Source organism: Vollenhovia emeryi, unplaced genomic scaffold (genome assembly GCF_000949405.1).
Source record: "Vollenhovia emeryi isolate VEMERY1.0 unplaced genomic scaffold, V.emery_V1.0 DF939292.1, whole genome shotgun sequence".
In the NCBI taxonomy this organism is placed as follows: Eukaryota; Metazoa; Arthropoda; class Insecta; order Hymenoptera; family Formicidae; genus Vollenhovia; species Vollenhovia emeryi.
Genome location: NW_011967074.1, coordinates 196,761 through 218,913, shown reverse-complemented (window position 1 = coordinate 218,913; position 22,153 = coordinate 196,761). Strand labels below are relative to the sequence as shown.

Below are 22,153 nucleotides of genomic sequence, written 5' to 3'. Positions count from 1 at the left end.
TTTTCTGTTCATCTCGATCCGTTCTACCTTCTCACGAGCTCGTGGACAAATGTTATAACTCACCCTGTATATGGTACAAGAAAAGCGTTGAAATTAAATGTTTACATATAGTTTAATGTATCAACGTAAAGCATATTGTGGTGAACTGTTGAGCAACGTTTGACACTACTAAAGATTTATTCATGAACAAATATTTTTTATTTGGCAAATGTTAGAAAAAAATTTTTTCATCTGAACCACATTTATTATTGTTATTGTAAAGACGTTATGTACATTGTTAATAAGCAATAATTATTTTAATATTATAGTTGCTTTATTATAATTTTTCTTTGTTGAAATGCAGACAAGCATTGAACACCTCAGAGTCACCAAAAGATAGCCATCTTAATAATACTGTGCAAGTTCAAAGTGAAATACAAACTTCGGAAAAGACAACATTATACGAAGAAGAAATAGACATACAGAACATCGTTGAAATACAAACTTTCAAAGAGACAAAACTGTCAGAACAAGAAAAGAACACAAAGGACATCAAGTGAGTGCACTTTTCTTTTATTTTACAACGTAAAACCCATTAATAAAGAAGTATTAACATAAAATTTCCACAATACACTTTAACGTATAATATCAACATGAAATTCATTACTAAGAAAAAGGTGATGACAAGTGTGACATGACTAATTTATTTATGAACATTTTACACAGTAAAAAGTTTTTAAAATCAAAACTACCTGTATATTTATTCTTGTTATTATAAATACAGTTGTGTACGTTGCTGATAAGTAGTGTATTATTTTAATATTATAAGTGCTTTATTAATGTTTTTACACAATTAAACTCTTTTTGTATAAATGTAGGCAAGCATCAAATATCTCAGAATTATCAAAAGACGAGCATCTTGATAATACTACGCAAGTTCAAAGTGGAGTACAAACTTCCAAACAGATAAAACTGCCACAACGAAGAAGGAAGAGAAGAAACGTCAATTTCAAGTAATTACATTTTTTTACTTACATTTTTAATGTTATAAGGAAGTATTAAAATTAAATGTTTGCAATATATGTTAATGTATCAACGTAAAAATATTGTGCAGAAAATGTTGGCTCCGTGTGTGGCACTAGTGAAGATTTATTCATGAACAAACTTGAACGAACATTTTTTATTTGCCAAACATTAAAAAAAATTTTTTTGTCCAAACCATATTTATTCTTCTTATTATTTCTAAACTTATGTACGTTGGCGATAAGAAATGTGTTATTTTAACATTATAATTTCTTTACTACTGTTTCTACCTGTTGAATATTTCTTTGTATAAATGCAGACAAGCATCGAATACCTCAGAGTCACCAAAAGACGAATATCTTGATAATAGTGTGCAAGCTCAAAGTAGAATACAAACTTCCAATCAGATGAAACGGCCACGACGAAGGAGGAAAAGAAAGAAAGCCGAGATTGAGTAATTATCCTTTTCACTTTCATTATACAACTTACGCAAGCGAATGTTAAAACTGAATGTTCACAATAGCACTTTAAGTTATCCGCGTAATGGGTGCAGAAAATGTTGGCGTCAAGGGTGCCGCTCTATAAGATTTATTCATAAACAAATCTTTTTTTATATCTGCTATTTACTATCAAAACCATGTGCTATTATTACTAGCAAACCACAATGCAAATACACAGGGTATCTAAAAATATGTAGCACTGCTTATGAACAGAAGGTGTTAGCTAAGTAAAGAAGTCCTTAAGTTTAATTTCGGAATTCTTAAAGAAAAATAGATTAATAAAATTGTGTAAGACAGTATCGGTGTAATTTGGCGAGAAGAGACAAGTCAGTATCACAGGATGATAGAAATTACTACAAGCATGTCATTGGGAGGAGTGCGTATTCAGCAACTACAAACAATGCATTAAGTTTAGTTGTTTCTTGTCTCTGAATCGGTTAAACCCATTCGCAGATGTTTATTCGCTAATTTGTTAATAAAATATTTTTTATTTTAAATGTATTATTATTTATTTAAAATTAAAATATAAAGCTTCTAACTGAATAGTATACTAATATATGCATTTAATATTTAAAACTCAAAATTATTGCATTGCACTTTCTATTTTGTTAGTAGTCAGATTTTATATTTTTAGATCATCTCAAGATCATTTTCAGATATCCCGTAGCCAATAAAATGTTCCATACAACATCTTTAGATGAATTCAAAATTGTCTTGGATGTAAGATATAACTATAGGTATTTGTATAATTGTAGGGTTTCAAGTTCAGAACCTGAGGAGACTTTGCATGAAATTTCAATTAAATTGGAGGCAAAAGCAAAATTATATAATTTGAGGAAACGAAGAACGGATATTGTTTATAAGTAATGTATTATTTTAAATATTAATTGCTTCATTACTATTCATTTCTAGCCTTGTAATCTCTCTTTGTATAAATGCAGGCAAGTATCATGGCAAGCATCTACTTCAGAATCATCGGAAGACGAAAATTTTGATAATACTGTGCAACTTCAAAGCAGACAAACTTCAAAAAAGACAAAGTTACGAACTTTTAAAAAGACAAAGTTACAAACGTCCAAAAAGACAAAGTTACAAACTTACAAAAAGACAAAACTGCCACAACAGGAAATGGAAAGAAAGGACGTCAATTTTGGGTAATTATACGTTTTACTTGCATTGTACAACTTACATAAGGAAACGTTGAACTTAAATCTTCATAATAACGTTTTAATTATCTATCCATGTAATGAGCTTTGTGTAGAAAATATTGACGTCAAGAGTGTGTCGCTATTAAAAATTTATTCTTGAACAAATATTTTTTATCTGTTATTTGCTATTAAAAACATCTAAGAATATATGTATTTATTTTATTAGTATACTCAAATTGTATATATATACATATATATGTATACACAACCTTATTTTTGTGATTTTGTATTATTGTATCGCACTTTCTAGTTTGTTAATCACTCTTTTGATAATTGCAGATCTTTTTCAAATTCAAAAGTTGATAAGGATTTGTATAAAGTTTCAATGAAATTCAAGGGAGGAGGAAAACTATACTACAAGTTTAGGAGATTGATTGAATTGGGAAAATTGGACGTTGTTTGTGAGTAATGCATAATTGTATCCTTTAAAATCAATTAATTAAATATTAATTCCTTCATTATATTTTCTATTCTTTTAATCGTTCTTTATGAATGCAGAAATGTACCGCGCATTTAAATATCGCTAGGAGACAAAGACCTTCAAGACATTATGCATTTTCCGAATGGAATATAAACATTTGACCACACAAAGCTGCTACAACAAGAAATAGAAAGGAGAGACTTTAATTTTAAGTAATTATATTTTTTACTTGTATCATGCAATACGCATAGAGAAATATTAAAATTAAATGTTTACAATAATGCTTTAATCATCAATGAAATACATTTGGTAAAAACCGTTGGCACTAATTGCAAGTATATGCCCTACTATTGATGATTTATTCGTTATCAAACATTTTTTAATTTGTTATTTGTGATTCACTATCAAACATTTATTAATTTAAATTAATAGTATCAAGACAACCATATTTGAAAAATATTTCCGCTTGGTTACTTTTCACCAATTGATTTCTGATTGATCTGGCTGTTGATCTTAATTTCTAAGGAGGTGAAGGTTATTGATGATCCCCGTTGCTCATAATTTATTAAAAAGTTATAAAGAAAAGAAATTACACACAAAAATGATGTTCAGTTTTCTGCCACTGGAAATTAAGTTGGAGTACGACATGGGTTTTCGATTTTTTGCGCGAAGCGAGTCCCATGCCACACCGACTCCTACTTTCGAGATAATAATTTAAATAATTGTAAAATGGTGTGCAATTTTTTCATTAAAATTTTTATTTTACCAATTTATAAATTCGCACCTATTATCGAACATTATATGTGTATATTGTACATGTTTGTATGTGTGGTTGCTTACAATGTGCGCGAGTGCGTTCGTATGTGTGTTCTAACTAGTTAAGAAATTTTGTGATTTATTTTATTATACTTATACAGTATTGCTCAAGACGTCTGATGGGTGAGAAATCATATGTGAGATTGAAGTTAAATTTCTTTCTTAACATTCCTAAAGACTTTCAACTTACAATTAGTCTCAATTTTTTAATACAAAACTCAAAGAATATTTCAATGTTTAAGACGATGCCTTGGAGAAGAAGTTAAAAACTCAAAGTATTTAAATTGTATATATTTGCCGTTAGAATAATATATTATAATATTATATGTATATTATAAATTATATATTACATTGTATTGAAAATTTATTTATTCGTGTATAAAATTTGATAAGTCTGGTTAAAAATGAGGAGTTGTCGAGTTATACATATATTTTGAACCAAAGAAGAAGTGAGTGATTTAAAAGTATTGTAACCTCGACATTCAGCTAAACTTAAAAAATTTTATCCTGAAAAATATTATAGCTTTGAAACTTGATAGAAATATATACAGGGTAACTGAACATCGTTAAGGCATACGCTTCACTTCACACACACTAGTAGATGCGCGGCTCACGAACGCGCGTCTATCTAAAAAGCGATACTGATCAGTTAATTTTTGAAATATATATAATAATAACTATTTTATAAAGCATAATTAAAAAAATAGTTCGGAACTTTTTGAGTTTTCAGTTTTTCAAGAGGAAAATGACTGTATAAATAGTAGGCGCGAATTAGTTTACACCCTGTATATCTCAATATTAGGATGTTATAAGGAACCGTATATGATAACTAAATGTGATAACTATTATGTGATTTATTTAAAGTATTCCCCCCCTAAGAAAGGGGAGGGATGTTAACTAAGCGAAGGCTAGTTTCTGGAGACCGTAACCGTTTACTTATGCTGGAACTAGCTTTGAGATTTCAATTCTTTTGTTCATAATTCTCGAACAAAAGCATTGAAATCTCAATGAGGAATTTGACCAATTCTGGTGTAAATTAATGGTTATGGCCTCCATAAACTAGCCTTGAGTTTCATTTGTATCGAAGCTCTGAGACCTCTTTTCCATGATGCCAATTTATCTTAAAGTTTGCGTCATGGCGTGCTTCACTCTGTCGTTTGTGTGGCTTTCATGGTTAAATAACTTCATCGTTTAAATTTATTTTTTTTACATAAACAGTTTGTCTTTACGTGACAAAAATACATATAACAACGATCGAGAGAGATATCTTAGTCTCTTCTTAAATTACAGTGATGAAATTAAAATTTTCAAAGAATTTTATATCACATTCTTTTTAATAGTAAATAATAAATATGTGTGAAATGAACATATATTTGCATTATTTACAATATATTTTTCAATCATACAATTCTTTACATATAGTGCATCTTTAATTTATGTACAAAATATGCGACATTTTATAAATACGAATGTGAATAGAAAGATAAGAAATATATGAAAGGATGTATTAAATGTATCAGTGAACAAATTGTATAAAACATTTGTTCCGCAAAAATGTTTTTTAGAAATAAAAAATAAACAAATACGTGTAAATGTATATTAATATCCTGTTCCTAACTTTGTCTTGAATGGTAATTAGTCTTTTGGAAATACTAAGATATTTAGATGCTCATTGTGTTCTCGTTTTTTTTTCGTATCCCTAGTGAAAAAATCCCTAGTGAAAAAGTCATGTAGACGCGAGAAGGTTGCGCTATATCGCGTCGTATTGTTGCCGCTTTTCCGCGACGCCGATTGATTGATTGGCTGTTTCGAAATCGCTTTTTTCTATAAATGTAGCCTTTTTTAAGCATAGTAACAACCTTTATGGCAACTGATATTGATCGACCACTTTGACAGCTGCAACACTTTGAAGTTACAATATGTTGCGAATTTTTACTTGAATTATTTTTAAGATGTGTTAAGCTCATGCGTCCGTTATTCGTGAAGAGAAGATACTAATGCAATGCGTAGAGAAGCGGGGAAACGTATAGCGACGATGTATTAAATTAATACAATAATCGAATTATTGTATTAAATATACTTTCTATTTTATATTAAAAAGATAGGTATTTATTAAAATATAATTATATGGAACACTGAAAGTCTTCCTTTTAAATATGAACTCACAAAATTTTATACGTATGGTTTTGTCTCTAACACATATTCGAATCCTCGTTCGAATCATTTGAATAAATAAAATAAAAGCACAGAACAGATGCTTCATTTTGCACAAGTAGCAAATAACAAAAATGTAAGACACTTACCTTACGATTTCTCCGCCGTTGCCCGATGCCTCAAGAGTCAAGACCTCCTCCTCCTCTCAGATTTCCTTGTTGCACTAACACAACACTCACTCGCGAAAATCATCGATCGCGCGAAATTTCGGCACTCCCGTACGCGATGTGAGATACCGCGAAACGCACGAAATATTGAAAAACGACAGAGCGAATTACAGCGCGAACGCCGAAATCACACACAAATTTCACGCACAAGTCTCATTACAAGTTGTAAGAACTTAATAATCGAGGAATGTTACTCGTTACTGATAAAGATGTACAAATCGATAGCGTTTTATCCCTACATTCGTCGCGATCGAGTCTTGGAAACCGATAACGCAAAAGTAATAGCACGCACGGAGCGACTCTCGCCACTGTCTACCGGCTCAACGTTCGGCGAGCGAGTGAGAGCGCAGCGACCTTCAGATACATGATGGCACGCAAAAACATCGTACGTCACCGCGCCGAGTGAAAAACAACAGAAAAACGTTGAGAATTCGTCGGCCCGCTTAATCGTCGTACGATACCGCGCCGAGTGAAAAACAAGAAAAAAACGCTGAGAATTCGTTGGCCTGCCTACGCAATGGAAAATTCCGTACTTAATATTTTATTGTACATTACTTTGTTCCGTGACTGTTGCTACGTTTTGCGTATTATTCCGCGGACTTATTGGTATTGATTAAATTAACGATTAATTCTGTTGAATCGAGAAAATGTTTCGAAACAAAAATCGTTGTTATTAAATTCTAATTACTAAGATTAAAGATTTTACCTCAATAGTTGGTGTATACAAATGTATATTACTAAATTGCAAATCATTTATTTATTCGCACTGACAGCTACAAAGCACTACAAAGCCAAGCGAGAATATACTGAAATGTATATTAAAGATCTCTATCTCAATTGATCCTGAAAAAAATACTGGGACGAGTTGTTTCTTACAAAAGAGATTTTATGTCGACTTTGATGAATTACATAATACTGGAAGAACACTAACAGAAATATAGTAAAGCTTGCTAACATATAAACGTTACAATGACTGATAACTTTTATTTAAAACTTAAAGTTATCTCCGCAAATCTGATATAAAAGTGACTTGCAGATAACAGGAAAGAAATCATAGATTTCAAATCCGCTGAGATATTCGTATTGGTTTTTAAAAATTTTATGCTTCGTGAATATATTGTTAGAAAATAAGTGAACAATAGAATAAACAAATAATTGTTGTATGTATGTACAAAAAAGATAATCTCAATATTATTGATTTTGGAAATTTCATACGTGAAGTTCATGTACATCCAACAGAGTTCGCTGGAATCGTTTTTCTGTAATTAGCGCAGGGCCAGGCCAGGGTCTCTCAGCCCTCAGGCTTCTCTCTGGTAATGGTAGAGTCCTCGGTTCGATCCTGGCCCTCGTCCTGCGTATTTTCCTATTAAGGGATGCTTCAAAAATTCAGTGCTTGAAGGAGTTTAAGCGCCTAGTGTTGGATTCAGTGTGACCAAGTTCGACCAGTTTGACCAAGCACGTAAATTTCAAGGAACTTTTAGAAACATTATACGCTGATATAACCTAAGGGTTAAAAGGCGTTCCCGTGAGAGGGTAAATTAAAAAAAATATTTTCCCAACTTATTCTATATTTCGACGAGGGATCATATTTTTTTCTTCGACATTTTATGTCTAACTTCGCAAATGTTTTTCTAATAATTTCAGTAAGGTGTCACGTTTAGTGTCAAACGCTGTGTAACATAGAACATCTAAAATGACGGAAATTGAAGAATGGATGTGGAAACATTACACGAAAGAAACTTCTGACACAGTAAAGTGTAATTGTTGTGAAGAAATTTTTTCTAATAACCACAGACTGCAAATCTTGAAGTATCACTTATATGATGACCATGAAATAACAGAATTAAATGAACACGAAGAACGTGACAACATACAGCAACATTACAAAATAACATGTCTAACGGCAAAATGTAACCATTGTAAGAGAGAAAGTAATCTTGCAATTAATGGCGTGCATAATTTAATAATGCATTTACAAGTTATGCACTCGGATAAAATAGAGAAGAAAAGATCATTTATATGGGACAATTTCGAGGAAGGAAACAATGAAGCGACATGCAAACAATGTGGAGAGACAATAAAAATAAATACAAATAGTAAGAGACCAAATTTAATCTGTCACTTGCGTTCTTGTCGGTAAGTACACATATGAGAAATAAATAAAATATTGGTAGGTCTGAAACATGTAGTTATAACGACGAAATAATAACTGAAATAAACTGCGAATTCGTATGATAATATGAAGTTATTGTAAAAATGGGAAATTTGTACGTTGCTTCTTTATCATCTGAACAATTATTTCAATTTTGTCTTCCTACTGGAGTAAGTTTGTGAGCTTTATATTTCTATTATTTAACTCACAAGCTTTCTTTATGAGCAAGCCAAAATTGAACAAATAACTTGCTCAGATGAGGAAGCAAGGTGCAAATTTCCGATTTGCATCTTTTGTTCTTACATATATATTTCTATGCCAATGTATTTCTAGGCCGGTGTCTGAATCCTCTTTTATCGATAAAAGCGCCTGTAAAATGGCTTGTAAACAATTAGAAGGCTTGTTAGCCACTTTTACAGGCGCTTTTTAATTTTCTGTTAAAATTTCGCATAAATTTAAGCATGAGCATAAATCCATTAAAACTTGTATTTGAAAAAGTCTTTTATTTTAAAGAGCGAAGTCTGTACTTTAAAAAACTTTCGGTAGATTTTGAATTTATTCACTGTTATTCCCGCCTCAAAAGTAGGGTAGGGCGGGGCTAGTTGAGCATAGAGGCAAGTTGGGCAACGCGAATATCTTACAATTAGTTAACAAAACACGTGCGAACATGTTTATACACGCTTAGAGAAGCGATGAGTGCGACACATTGGCAAAGAAAACTAGAAAAAGGTTTCGAGAAAACAGAGCTTTCTACTACGAGAAAGCAAAGATAATTTTATCTTATTATCGTGTTCAATTCTTTAATCTTTTTAAAAATAATTTAAATAAGATACGAAGACTATTACACCTATGGGACAGGTTCGATATAACGGAAGATAAGGCGACGTGCAAAGTATGTAAAAGAGTAATAAAAATAAATCCTAAACGTTCAGCACCAAGTTTATTTCAACACTTATGTTATTGTAGGTAAGTAGGCACATGAGAAACATTAAAATATTGACGAGTACAAAGTGAATAAAATCAGAAAATAATATCTATGTAAAGTGTAAATATGTAATGACAATATAAAGTTATTGCAAAGTAATAATTAATTTTACATCTTATCATCTTCATTCCTTCATTAGCCCCTTTAAAAATGAAGACCCGGATAAAACTAATTTAAATAAGATAAAAAAGACGTCGCACTTATGGGACAAGTTCGATATAACGGGCAACAAGGCGACGTGTAAAGGATGCAAAAAAGTAGTAACAGTGCATCCTAATCGTTCAACAACAAGTTTCCACCAACACTTACTTTATTGCGGGTTAGTACGCATAGAAACAATTGAAACATTGCTGAATACCAAATTAATATAATTATAGAATTAGATGTATGTAAAGTGAAAATATATACATATAATAGTAATATAAAGTTATTGTATAAAAATAATTACTTTACATCTTATCTAATTTTATATTTATTCCTTCATAAGCCACTTTAAAAATGATAAACTGGACAAACATAAGGTGATGCCAAAGAGATCAAACGTATGGGACAAGTTCGATGTAAGAGATGACGATGCAACATGTAAAGGATGTAAAAAAATATTAGCAATAAAGCGTGGAAGTTCTATAGCAAATTTAAGCCAACACTTACGTCGTTGCCAGTATGTATACATCTCAGAAACATTTGAAATATTGATAAATCTAAAATAAATATAGTGTAATAATATTTATGGAAAGTGTGAATATATGTATACATATACAGGTGTCTACTTCGCCATTAACCAAATCAAAAATTATGGTAGGTTAGCTCAAACTGACAAGTCATATACCATTTTACACAATTCGCAATAATTATTGTAATTAACAAAAACGTCTGAGCGAAGAAGCTCACAGGACTTGGCAAACATGCAAAATTATTTATTTGTTTATATCTCCTAGGATCCGATAGCGCCGCTCGCTATCGGATCCTAGGAGATCTGAACAAATAAACCATTTTTCATGCCTTTTACTCCCCTGGTGAAAATAGAATTTGGAGCGTAAATCGAATGTAAGGGGAGAGTGACAGAAGCGTAAACGAAATGTGTAGGAAGCGTAATTTGGAACAGCGAAGCGTAAAAGAAGCGTTCGAAGTTTCTTTTACGCTTCGCTGTCCCAAATTACGCTTCCTACACATTTCGTTTACGCTTGTTTCACTCTCCCCTTACGTTCGATTTACGCTCCAATTTTTATTTTCACCAGGGTGCTTGTGTGCTCATTCGTGCAGACGGTTTTGATAATTACGCAATAATTACTGCGAATTTTGCAAAATAGTATACTTTTCTTTTTAGTTCACCCCATGGCACTTTACCATAATTTTGGTTTGGTGGAACTACTAACGAAATAGATTATTATAAAGTGTACAGTTTATTGTGAAAAAAATAACTAATTTACATTTTATTTTTATTCTTTCATAAGCCATTTAAATTTTGATAATCTAAGTAAAGATGAGTTGAATAAATTACGAAAAAAGTCAAAAATATGGGGAAATTTCGATAATAACGAAGACAGTGCGATATGCAAACAATGTAAAGAAACGATCTCAATAACAGGCAGATATCCAGGATTAGATTTACGGAATCACTTAAAATTTTGTCGGTAAGTACACACTCGAATAACATTTAAAATATAGACGAGTATGAAATGAATATAATGAAACAATATTTGAAAAAAAAGATGGATATATATGCATAATGGTAATATATAGCAATTGTAAAATATGATTAATTTTATATTTTATCGCATTAATTTTTTATAAACTACTTAAAAATTGATGAATATAACATAATTAAATAATACAACTGGATAAATATAAATTAGGAAACGTATGAAGAAAATGAAAAAGAATGCCATACATGCAAAGGATGTTAATAAACTGTAAAAGTTAAAAGAAACTATAAATATTGAACATTATATTTAAATCAACATTTATTTTTTGTCGGTAAGTAAACATAAGAAAAATATTTAAAATAATAATGTGTACTAGTGTACTGAAGAAAAACATTTGAAATAATAATGTATATTGATGTGTACTAAAGAAAGTGCAATGATGTAGTACAATGATGTTTAAATAAATGTATGTAAATATAAGATGTCACAATGCACTGTTGTATGCAATTTTCACTGAAGAAGGGCGATTATTCATCTATGTCGCATTATTACGAACCTTTTAGAAATAAAATCGACTTTTGGTTTGTCCTGACAAGTATGAAAAATGTAAATAAATGTATATATGTATCATGAAAATCTTACAAGTGTAAGAAATGTAGGTGTCACACATATATGAAAAATATTGAAAAATATATGTATACATCTTTAAATAAAACACACACGCACAAGCACCATTTATGTTGCAATGCATAATTATTTTTGTTTTTGATTGGATATTAAAACAATTTTGTATAATAGATTTTCTCAATACACAACAGTTTTTCATACTGCATGTATTTGGCGACTTTTTCTACGTTTTTCATTAAAAGGATAAGTTTTTAATGATTAATATTTTGTTCACAAAAGATATTAAGAGTTTGTCATAAAGAAAACAGCATTAATAAATTATAATAATAAATAACTAACAATTTATGATGACTGTATCTTATTTTATTCACTTGCTGTACTATTATCACATATGTTTTACAATCCCAACAATAAAAATATGTTTAACGCTTAACATCGTGTATCGTCCTATGTACATTATGTATAAATAATTTATATAAAAATATGGGTTTGCGCAATTTTGCATTAAATTACTTTATCATCTAAGCAATGGGTAACTACTCCTTGTTATATCTTCCGTCGAATTTGCTTTCAAATCGATTTACATTCATGATTATTATATCAATCGCGTTACATTACAGAGTAAATTTTGATTGACGTCCTCCCAAATTTGCAAGTAGAAATTTGTATACTCATGAAAGTTCAAAATGATATTCACGAACACTTTGGCTTTTTTTCACGTTACAGTAATGCGAGAATTTTAGAAATTTTAAGAGTACATTATTTATAAAAAGAAAAACAAACGCTACTTGTCGAAGGCACTTGTACATACACGATCACAGGACGCTCGCATCGATTTTCACCCCTTTTGCTAACAATTTATGTACGCCGCTACCTAAACATATTTTCAAAGTTTTCATATAAAATCGCAAGATGAATAAATCAACAAATATTTTTGATACATGTTATTTAATAATTCATTTCGTTTTCAGACAATTTGATCATTTCAGACTTATTCTCGCGAGCGCTTTGCGCGATTACGTATTTCATCAAATAGTTATTAATCAATTACATTCGATGAATTACAGCGAATATGGGGCCTCAGTATTTGAGGCCGTATTTAAGAAAAAGAAATTACAATTGTCGTCAATTGTTTGGTTGTGCAGCTTATGAAAAAAAGAGACTTACGATTATGAAAAAAAAAATGCATTCTACTATACAAGTGCAAAACCATTCAGTTTGACGATTTCTATCTTAGGCTGGAGGTAATGATTCTTGTTTTCTGTAAACGCTATATAAATAACTACGAGCAGTAACTCTATTACTTAAGAGAGTTCTGACGCGCAAATATCTACAATATGTATAAACACCATTTTTGTACACATTGTGCTGTTCGCAATTTCTACATTAAGAACAGGCCCTGGGTCTCTCCCTCGCCTAACGGCAAGACTGGGATTTGTCGTTACTATCACCCATTTCATCCAGGTAACACATGCAATACAAAATGGCAGTAATTACAATAAAAAGTGATGTATGTAAAGGAAGCTGAACGATGAGGATCTTTGCTCTAATACTGCTACCATAAGTTTGTCAGGTTACAAACACGAAATCTACAATCCTTGAAGATAAGCGTTGGGGAAACAACGACAGTTCCTTCTCCGGCTTGATCGTTGTGAATCTAATCAAATCTCTCGTACGAATCTTAGCACAGACATATATTCCATTTTACAAAAATAGCAAAGCGGCTAATGTGCTGTACAAAGTAGGAAGATCGAGATTAATATAAGTTTTACTCGAATGTGGAACACCTGTAGAGATGTCTGAATTAATGGACAGTTCACTGTGTAAGTCAAAATTTACACAGCGATATACTAGATATTGATTCTGTCAAAACTAATGTTACATAAATAACGGTGTTATACAAATGAGTTTAACATCGCGCTTAAAAAACTTGATTTCTCTCATTTGTTTAAGCAACAGCGATATACAACTTCATTCATCTTCAACTCGAATATCTTAATTGTTTAGATAATTTCGATATACAATTATGAAACAATGATGTAAATGGGTTTTGTAATCTCGTTAAAATTATACTCGCTTTGATTTGTTGTCATGACGTCTCCGGCAAGTTCATGGAAATTCGCTTATCTACAAGTTATAGTTTTCATTTTTTAAATTCTTTTGAGAATCATCTCTCCCATCGTTTCTCTAACATACCAGTTCTTAAAGTGCGACTTTCTAATTCTACATAATACGCGAGATTATTATGTAAAAATTTATAAATTATAAAATACAATAAATGACGCAATTCGAATCTTATACCAGTAGCTTAGTTATGAGTATATTCTAAACATACCTTTATCTTCTTCTCTTTCTCACTCTTCCTTTCTTTCTTACACACATACAAATTGTCTTTCACGCGAAACTCACGATATAACATTAAAGTAACTGATGAACTTTTGCAAGTGCAAAAGTATGAAGAGATACTTACAACGCGAATTGTGACAATTATCATGAAAAATTTTGTATCATTACGGTAAAAAAAGAAAAAAGAAAAATACAATTCTGAGATTAACTTAAATGTCTTAATGTACTCGTTTGTTTCGAACGGCTAAATAATAGGGAGGGAATGAATGTGCAAAAACAGAAATGGCCAAGTGGACACAATTGTCACGTCGTCAGTGTTAATTTCTTCGCATCACCACTGACTCTCATCGATAAAATATGCACTTGTCAATGTTGAGTCTCGTTCACGCTTCTAACACCGTCCAGTTGATTCTTTTCGTTCTTGTCGTCGTCCTTATCTGGATTGTCCCACGTTTGCCTTTCACCAGAACCGAAAATTGCGTAGAATGTTGCGCAGAACAAATAAATACCAGCGCAGATCATAAACACAATCCTCCATTTTGCTTGCGATGGCTGAAAATAATAGCATCACACAGATATCATTATATATTTCAATTACTTCAATTACTTAATCACTTAGCGTTGTAAAAGACTAATTATACATATATTTACCGATTTAGCAATAACCTCTCCAACAGTAATCGGCGCGAGGAGCCCCGCGAGATTGGCGATACAATTTGTGAAGGACATTAAGATCCCTGCGAACCTCGGAGAGATATCGAGGTGGTTTACTTTAAAACCGGAATAAATAGCGCCATTTAGACCGACTCCCAATGTAATAATGCCTACTGTCAACATGGCATTACAACCGGTATACGAAGCAGCAATCAATGCAATGGCCGGTGCAAACTGGCCGATGCTATTAACGATCTTGCGAGTCGCAGTGTGAGTTAATTTCCCCGAAGAGATCATCCAATCGGCGACGTGAGAGATAAACATGGAAAAGAGCCACATGGCCAAGTATGGAAGTGCTGAATAGATACCATTCTGAAATACAGAGAAACGATTAGTTCCGTGCGGGAAAACTGTGGAAAAGCTCCCTACCCTATAATTTAAATGTATTACTCATCAATAATATTACTCACCTGCTCGATAGGGAAATGGAGAATCTGTTTCATAAATGTTGGAAGCTGAGTCATCAATGTTTCGTATCCATAATTCTGACCCATGTGCGCCACCAAAATAGCCCAAAACGATAGCGAAGTTACAATGGACTTCCATGGCACAGGGGGCGATGACTAAAAGAAGAAAATTAGTTTCTTCAGCTTTCTGTTATTATCTGCTATTATCTGTTATTATCAGAGATCTGTTATTATAAGAGAGGTGAAAGATAAATATTTAATGCAAAAGGAACTCACAGATATGCCGGCGCTACCCCAGAGAGAGCTGAGTATGAGCTTCTTCTCGTCTTCTGTGATGCTTGGATGTTGCTCGGGATCCTCATAAACCCATATAAGAAACGCTATGCACCAGACAATACCGATAGCACCAAACACGTAGAAAATAGACGGCCAGCCGCCTACTAATTCCCATTTGGCCAATAGACCACTCAACGGCATGGATATTATCGTACCAAACTGTGCACCTATCGGTGGTAAGAGAGACACATGCAAAAAAAAATGTGATTAGTAGTCGTCATCAGGCGTCCAGCCCTCCTTGTGTTCTTTCTTTTTTTTTACCACGAGAAAAGACCTCATGGGAGTGAATGGTTAAAAAAGAAGATAACTCAAGAAATTGAAAAGGTCCACGGTCCACGGTCCAGAAATCCTGCCGCAACAAGAAGCACGCGTACACACAGTAGCGACTCGATGCAGACTCGAAATGTCCCAGAGAGGATTCTCGCGGCAAACTAGCTCTCGACTTGGTATACGCGATAAACCGCTACATAAGGGAGGAAGAAATCGCATTGAACGAGCTTACCAGCATAGACAAAGGCACCCATCCTGCTCCGTTCGTTCGGTGGTATCCACTTCGCCAGCAGTGCGTGCGTGCAAGGCACAATAGGACCCTGCAATAGGGATTAATCCATTCCTAGGGGGAAGGAAATACACCCGTGCAATCAAAAAACGTTCACACTCAAACGGATCAGTAATCCTTTAAGCTTATGACTACAATTACTTATATTATTATATGTTAATGTAATAATAATGCTAAGGTTAATGTAAGAAATTTGTCTCTGCGAGTACACAGACTCTTGTCTTATCAATCAAAGACTTTTCCAAGACAATGCATAATGGAGAAAACAACAACTAAAATAAAAGGCAAATAATAATGAATTTGTAATAAATATATCTCTTTATCAAATCTTTTTCCAAGGTGAGTGCGTGAACGTTTATACTTACGAACGAATGAAAGTTGCTTGCAAGTATCAAACTATGTATTTGGACAACAGATAACCGATCCCGAAACATCGCACACATTCTCATCTTCGCTCGTTCTTCTCGAGTCTCAATCAAACTATTATATTGTATCGCGATAAGAAATTTTCGAGACGTTACTTACCTCTCCTAAGCCCTGAATAAAACGAACGATTATCAACGGCCAATATCCCCAGAACGCGGATACCGGGACCAGCAGTCCGAAGAGAGAATTAATCAGCATGCCGATCCCGAGGAAGTATTTGGCACCGTAACGTTTGGCGAGTATACCGAACGGTATCTGCGTTATCACGTAGCCCCAGAAAAATGAACTTAAGAGGTAGCCTTGCTGCTTGTTGTCCCAATCAAATGGCCCATCGCTCTGCAAAGAGGACATACATCTTTCAGCTCCTGTAAACTCTCACAATCCCCCTCCGAAAAAAAAGAACCGTAGAATTTCTGTGTACTTACGCGCTCGGCAACGTTAGTATCGTTCATATTTTCTCCGCATTCGCCCACGGCTTCCATCACCTCGTCGTTGCTCATGATAGCAGTATGATTGACCATCGCGACAATAGCCACAGACATATTGGTCCTCATTATGTAGGCATTAGCCATACCAAGGAATATCATGAAAGTCACCATGTGACGCTTCCCAAATCGGTCTGGAAGAAAGAAAAGAAATGACTGTCAATGAAGGCGAGACAGACGAAGTATTGCGTAATACACGAAATCTGTACTCCTAATTTTAATCACGAATCGGAAGTCTCTATTTCTGTGTGAAAGTTATTTCTAAAAGTACGACAGGGCACGATTTGCCGCAACTGTCCGCGCAACCCAAAGCTTTAAATTAAAATTCGAATAGTTTCAGTGACTCCCTATTCGTGGAAAATTCCACTGGCAAAATCAACTGTATTATTACGTTTAAGGGGCGAATGTTCCTAAAAGCATTGCAAATATATTATATAACGTTATGCTGTGTTTTGTAGCGCTAGAATACACATGTTCCCTAAAAGTTGTCGTGATAATTGAATAAAGACGCTGCGACACCGTTAATTGATGCTCCCGAGATATTCGCAAAGAGCATGTCCTGTAACTGCTAATGTGTATTACTTAGCAGATACTCTGCCAAATTTTCACGGAAATAACCGAAGGACGAATCGCGGGACCAATGCCGAGGTGAGGGTTACGCCAAAAAAGATTGTGACGCGGGTTAATTGAGCTGCGAGCTATCAACGGAAACGTCGCTAAATAAAATATTAACAATATATAAAAGCTGTGTGCGGACGTCACAAAAGTTTTGCGCTTCAACAAATAACTTTGCCGCTCTTCAAATATTGTTTACTATTGTTTTATACATGTACATTGTATACGTATATGCGATTATTTTAAGGTAAATGAATTCTTATCTCCCAATCCTTTTGATTTAAACTTAAATTCACCCAGACAGCAAAATATATCCGAGACTTAAATCAGACATCATTTCACCGATTATATTTGAGATATCCCGTACTTCAAAGATATCACATCTCTGATATATCTTTAAAAAATTATTGTTTATATTTTAATTTTTATTATTTGTTTTATTTGTAAATATTTAACTTTTTAATTTAACTTTCTCTCAAAATAAGTTTTCCAAATTTATCTAGAAAAAAACAATACAACACAAATCAAAAAGATAAATATGAGTTTACAATGACAGTATAAACAAGTAAAAGCTGATTTATGGAGGCCGTGTTTCTTATATAATTTATACCGGAACTAATAAAGAAAACATATATATTATTGATGACATTACCTATTCTGCAATATGTAAAATCCGATTTTACTAAAATATAGGTACCTAATATTGTATATAAAATCAGATATCATATCTCAGATGAAATAATCATGACTTTTTAGAATCTGGAAGACATCTCTCAGATATCGAAATAGCTTTTGTATCAGATATTGTAATATTTAGATATCTCCCAGATGTCTTTGTGACATTTGTTGCCGAGTGGACGGTGTTTCGAAAACCGTAATTCAATTCTTGAAAGAAAGGCCAACTGTCATTCTGTAACTTATCGGCAAAGAGAAATAAGTTCGTTGAGAAAACAATATATTTTTCCTTTTATATTCAAGCGTGACATCAGTTTCATTTCCAGCGGTCGGCAGAGTTCACAGGAGCTTTGCGTAAATTTCTCGACAAGTTTCGTCACTTTGCAATAGAACTGTCGAGCTTTGCGCAACACTCAATGAAGATGAGTCATTAGATCGGTTGTACGTAAGGTACGTGCAAACGCCGCTCGTGCGTAATGACTGCAGCTTGTTGCTCACCTTTGTTAACAATTAACATGAATCCGTACGAATTACTAAGCATAGAAGTCTCGTAATATTTCACGTCGGGGCACAATCTACCTATATGCCGCACTTGATCAAAGTCGACGTGAGAAGATAAAAAAATTGGTCATTGTTAATTGATCGACGACCGTCAATTAACGGCACAGAGATGCAACGAGTAAGACGTCGGATGGTGCGCTCGTGCGCGTAATTCGGTGTGTTCAAGTGTCGTGACGAAGATCCGTGGAAAAAAAAACGTTGAGAGTTGTCGTACGGAGTACACGCAAAGCTTCAGGTAATATTCCACGAGCTCGAAATAATGTCAGTGATGATATAGTGAGAAGAGCCGCTTGGGATGATATTTTAACGCTAATCTGCATTTTACATTACGTGTTATCGGTATCACCGTTATCATCAGGCAGATATTTTTTGAGCTCTTACATATATTTACTTTTATAATACAAGATAAAAACGTGACCGAAATAGTGAGTGCAACGCATTACAGTTTTCAATGTACTTAGTAAACCTGGGGATTGTAATTGAGTAAAAGATGGAGCATTTCGACGACGGGGGTCGAAAGGGGGACCTCGGTTAAAATTAGGATAAACGATTCCCTCATTCATGCCCTATAAATTATTGTATACGAGTATGCGGTCGCCGGACGTTTGCTATTTAAAGATTGCCTCGAGGAAACGATCCTAATCGACTGTTATGCGAATCAGAACTTTATCTCGCTTTATCTAATCAGCTTCAAATGAGTTGTCTACAGTCTAAATGCAATCGGCTCTACTTGACCGCAGCGGGCAACCCTTTACACGAATCATGCGCCGGCTGCAATAAAGTTAAGCACATTAGCGAGGAATGACGGGACATTGTTTCAAAGGGACCGCTGGACGAGTATTCATCGTCATAGTTTATCACCGATGGTTTAGATGACCGTGAGTCATACCTAGGCGCATATAATCAATAACGTAGTTGCTTACATAAACTTCGAGGGTTCTACTACCGGGATAAAATTTCCTAAACGCCGTGTCTCGCAACGTGCTACGAGAGAGATCAATTCCCTTGCAGAAACTTGCAGTCGACTTGTATTTTACTCAACAAAGATTCAATTTAACGCACCATTTCGCCCTTTCTCCCTTTATAATTTTCCAAGTTCCGAAGATTTAACTCCAAGTATCTGCTCGAGCAACAGACTTTACAATGCTACATTGTAACAGCTTTGGTAATTGTAAGCTTACTTGGTAAGTGGCTCCAGAAACACCGAGAGGGAAACCGCTGACCAAAATCTTGTACACTATAATGCCCACTAATGGGGCAGATAAAACGCCCCTGGTGGGCATTACTTTATCTTACTATCTTATTTATTTTATCTTTATGATGCCCCAGCGAGGCCTAATGCCCGAACTAATGCCTAAAAATACCTAGTAATGCCCCGTAATGCCGCGTATCTGTACACGACAATGTTCTCAGTATCCGAAAGCTGTTAAAACTTGCTTGGAAAAACAACATTCTTTCATGTCTAGAGATTCGATTATCAGTCTTATATCCGAGTATCGGTCTGACATTTGTTATATCCGTTTATGTGCGCGAACACATCGCAGCTTCTACGTATTATGTTAGCAATTACGGCCTCGCCAAGAGAGAGCGTCACACAGAACAAACGAGACTCCTCCTCCTCCTCCTTTTTTCCTCTCATTTCCTCTCGGTCGATGTTACAAAACTTCACGGCCGATTACACTCGGCTTGTACTTCTCTTATCACGCTCAGATTAACGCGCTCTCCTAGACGTCGCCGGGAGAGAGCAAATAAAAAGAAAAGCAAACGGAGGAAAATAAGATAGGAGGCGAGGCGTCTGGCGAAGGATCGGCGAAACGATTGATTCGCTTCAATTCGCGCAAGTGTTTCTAGGAATAAATTTCGACGCCTACTCGCCAAACCAGCTTAAGTCAATTGACATCGGACGACAGTCTCGTTGCCGTTCAAATTGACCAGTTCTCCTGGTCCACGCATAGATTATCCAAAATCATCGCGCGTTTGTTTTTCCCCTTTTACGTCCTCTACAAAATCACCATACCAGAACCATACGTTGGCTATGAAAGAGAATTTGCAATTACAATAAGTCGTAAAATATAATTCTCTTTGAGTCAGTCTTGTGCCTCAAGATTTTAAGTGCCGTCACAGTATTTAAACATGCATACGACATATATTTTATTATTTTAGCGTCTTATGTAACGCTGGAAATCCCCTTAGGTAATAGTAAGAATAATTACTTAAAATATGTACGTTTCTGTTCTCTTGACCGAACAGAACATTGACGCTCGGTGAGGAAAAGAAAGGGTAGCAGTTTCGTCGGGTTTTTTCTCACGTGGAGAAAAGTTTCCTATTACGAGATAGGCTTCTAATGTGAGATCACAGGTTTTCAACATTCAAATTCAATCACAAATCTTTATTCGCGACGATTACACGATCCAACGATGAATTTTCTACTAAACAGATTTCACGAGCAATAAATACATGGTGGAACCAAACAGATCTCATATTGGAAACTTGTCTCACAATAGAGGACCTTCCTCTATATCCGACTTGCAATTAGCAACTTTACGAGAGAAAAAAAAATTGTGCAAGCACGCACGAAAAGTACACGAACGCGAGAACTGCGTTTATTTGTAACGTGGAGCTCTTGCATGTGTAGTTGCGGATCGCTTATTAAATTGGAACCAATTATAGCATCAATACGTGAGGTTGCATTGTTCGAAAACGATCTCTCATTATCTGGGATCAAGCGTTTGACCTTACAACTACGTCAGTATGATTGTCAGTAGGATTATTAGCTAAGGGTTGATTAATCACGGGGATAAAGTCTAAAAGTAGATTGCTATAACTTTCCATTCGCTTTCTTGAACGTATCAAACGTATATTTGACGAGAAATTTTCCCGCCAAGTTCATACATTATGTCAGTTTACTTGGGCTCCTCTTTGTTATCGTTGCATAGAAGTTATTAACTATTCTCGAATGCATTTAAATTCTTTCTGTTTGAGCTCAATTGTATTTTTATTGATATCTCGTCTATTTATGATACCTGAAATTTATAGTTCACCACTTTACGTTGAAGCGTTTAACTTAAAGATCATCTCCGCAGGAAACCGCAATTAATCTTACCGATAGACTTACTTTCGTTTAACTTTTTCAATATTATTCAGTAATCACGTCGTAGTATAAATCTACATCAAGAAGTGGCTGCTTATCAAAGGTGAAAATCAGATGACGTGTAACGAATGAGAATTGAATTTGAAACTATTTACAGATGTCAATTATATCGAAATATTAAAAATCAATAAAGTATAAGT

General features: G+C 34.0%; 3 protein-coding genes across 9 annotated transcripts in view; 2 read left to right on the top strand and 1 right to left on the bottom strand.

The window, feature by feature from the left end:
- LOC105559064 (titin-like) overlaps window positions 1–5,454 on the top strand; it is a 33,413-nt gene extending 27,959 nt beyond the window's left edge. For 5 of the 6 annotated variants that reach the window (XM_012007088.1, XM_012007090.1, XM_012007092.1 and 2 more), the window contains 6 exons: window positions 344–535; window positions 858–992; window positions 1,322–1,456; window positions 2,258–2,365; window positions 2,444–2,656; window positions 2,990–5,454. In XM_012007088.1, the coding sequence (XP_011862478.1) occupies window positions 344–535; window positions 858–992; window positions 1,322–1,456; window positions 2,258–2,365; window positions 2,444–2,656; window positions 2,990–3,119 (913 nt within the window). In that variant the 3' untranslated portion in view covers window positions 3,120–5,454. The remainder of the gene's footprint in view (window positions 1–343; window positions 536–857; window positions 993–1,321; window positions 1,457–2,257; window positions 2,366–2,443; window positions 2,657–2,989) is intronic. The other variant, XM_012007089.1, reaches the window with a different exon arrangement.
- A 2,174-nt stretch (window positions 5,455–7,628) lies between these two features.
- LOC105559063 lies at window positions 7,629–11,591 on the top strand. The gene is made up of 7 exons (XM_012007086.1): window positions 7,629–7,861; window positions 7,973–8,464; window positions 9,339–9,446; window positions 9,605–9,784; window positions 9,953–10,126; window positions 10,920–11,099; window positions 11,322–11,591. The coding sequence occupies exons 2-7, from the start codon at window positions 8,022–8,024 to the stop codon at window positions 11,380–11,382; spliced, it is 1,146 nt and encodes a 381-aa protein (XP_011862476.1). The 5' UTR covers window positions 7,629–7,861; window positions 7,973–8,021; the 3' UTR covers window positions 11,383–11,591.
- Window positions 11,592–12,079: 488 nt separating this feature from the next.
- The window catches only part of LOC105559061 (putative inorganic phosphate cotransporter), a 47,033-nt gene continuing 36,959 nt past the window's right edge, over window positions 12,080–22,153 (bottom strand). For both annotated transcript variants that reach the window (XM_012007083.1, XM_012007082.1), the window contains exons 2-8: window positions 16,952–17,145; window positions 16,626–16,862; window positions 16,044–16,131; window positions 15,482–15,708; window positions 15,209–15,361; window positions 14,736–15,110; window positions 12,080–14,636 (exon numbers count right to left, since the gene is read on the bottom strand). In XM_012007083.1, the coding sequence (XP_011862473.1) occupies window positions 14,451–14,636; window positions 14,736–15,110; window positions 15,209–15,361; window positions 15,482–15,708; window positions 16,044–16,131; window positions 16,626–16,862; window positions 16,952–17,145 (1,460 nt within the window). In that variant the 3' untranslated portion in view covers window positions 12,080–14,450. The remainder of the gene's footprint in view (window positions 14,637–14,735; window positions 15,111–15,208; window positions 15,362–15,481; window positions 15,709–16,043; window positions 16,132–16,625; window positions 16,863–16,951; window positions 17,146–22,153) is intronic.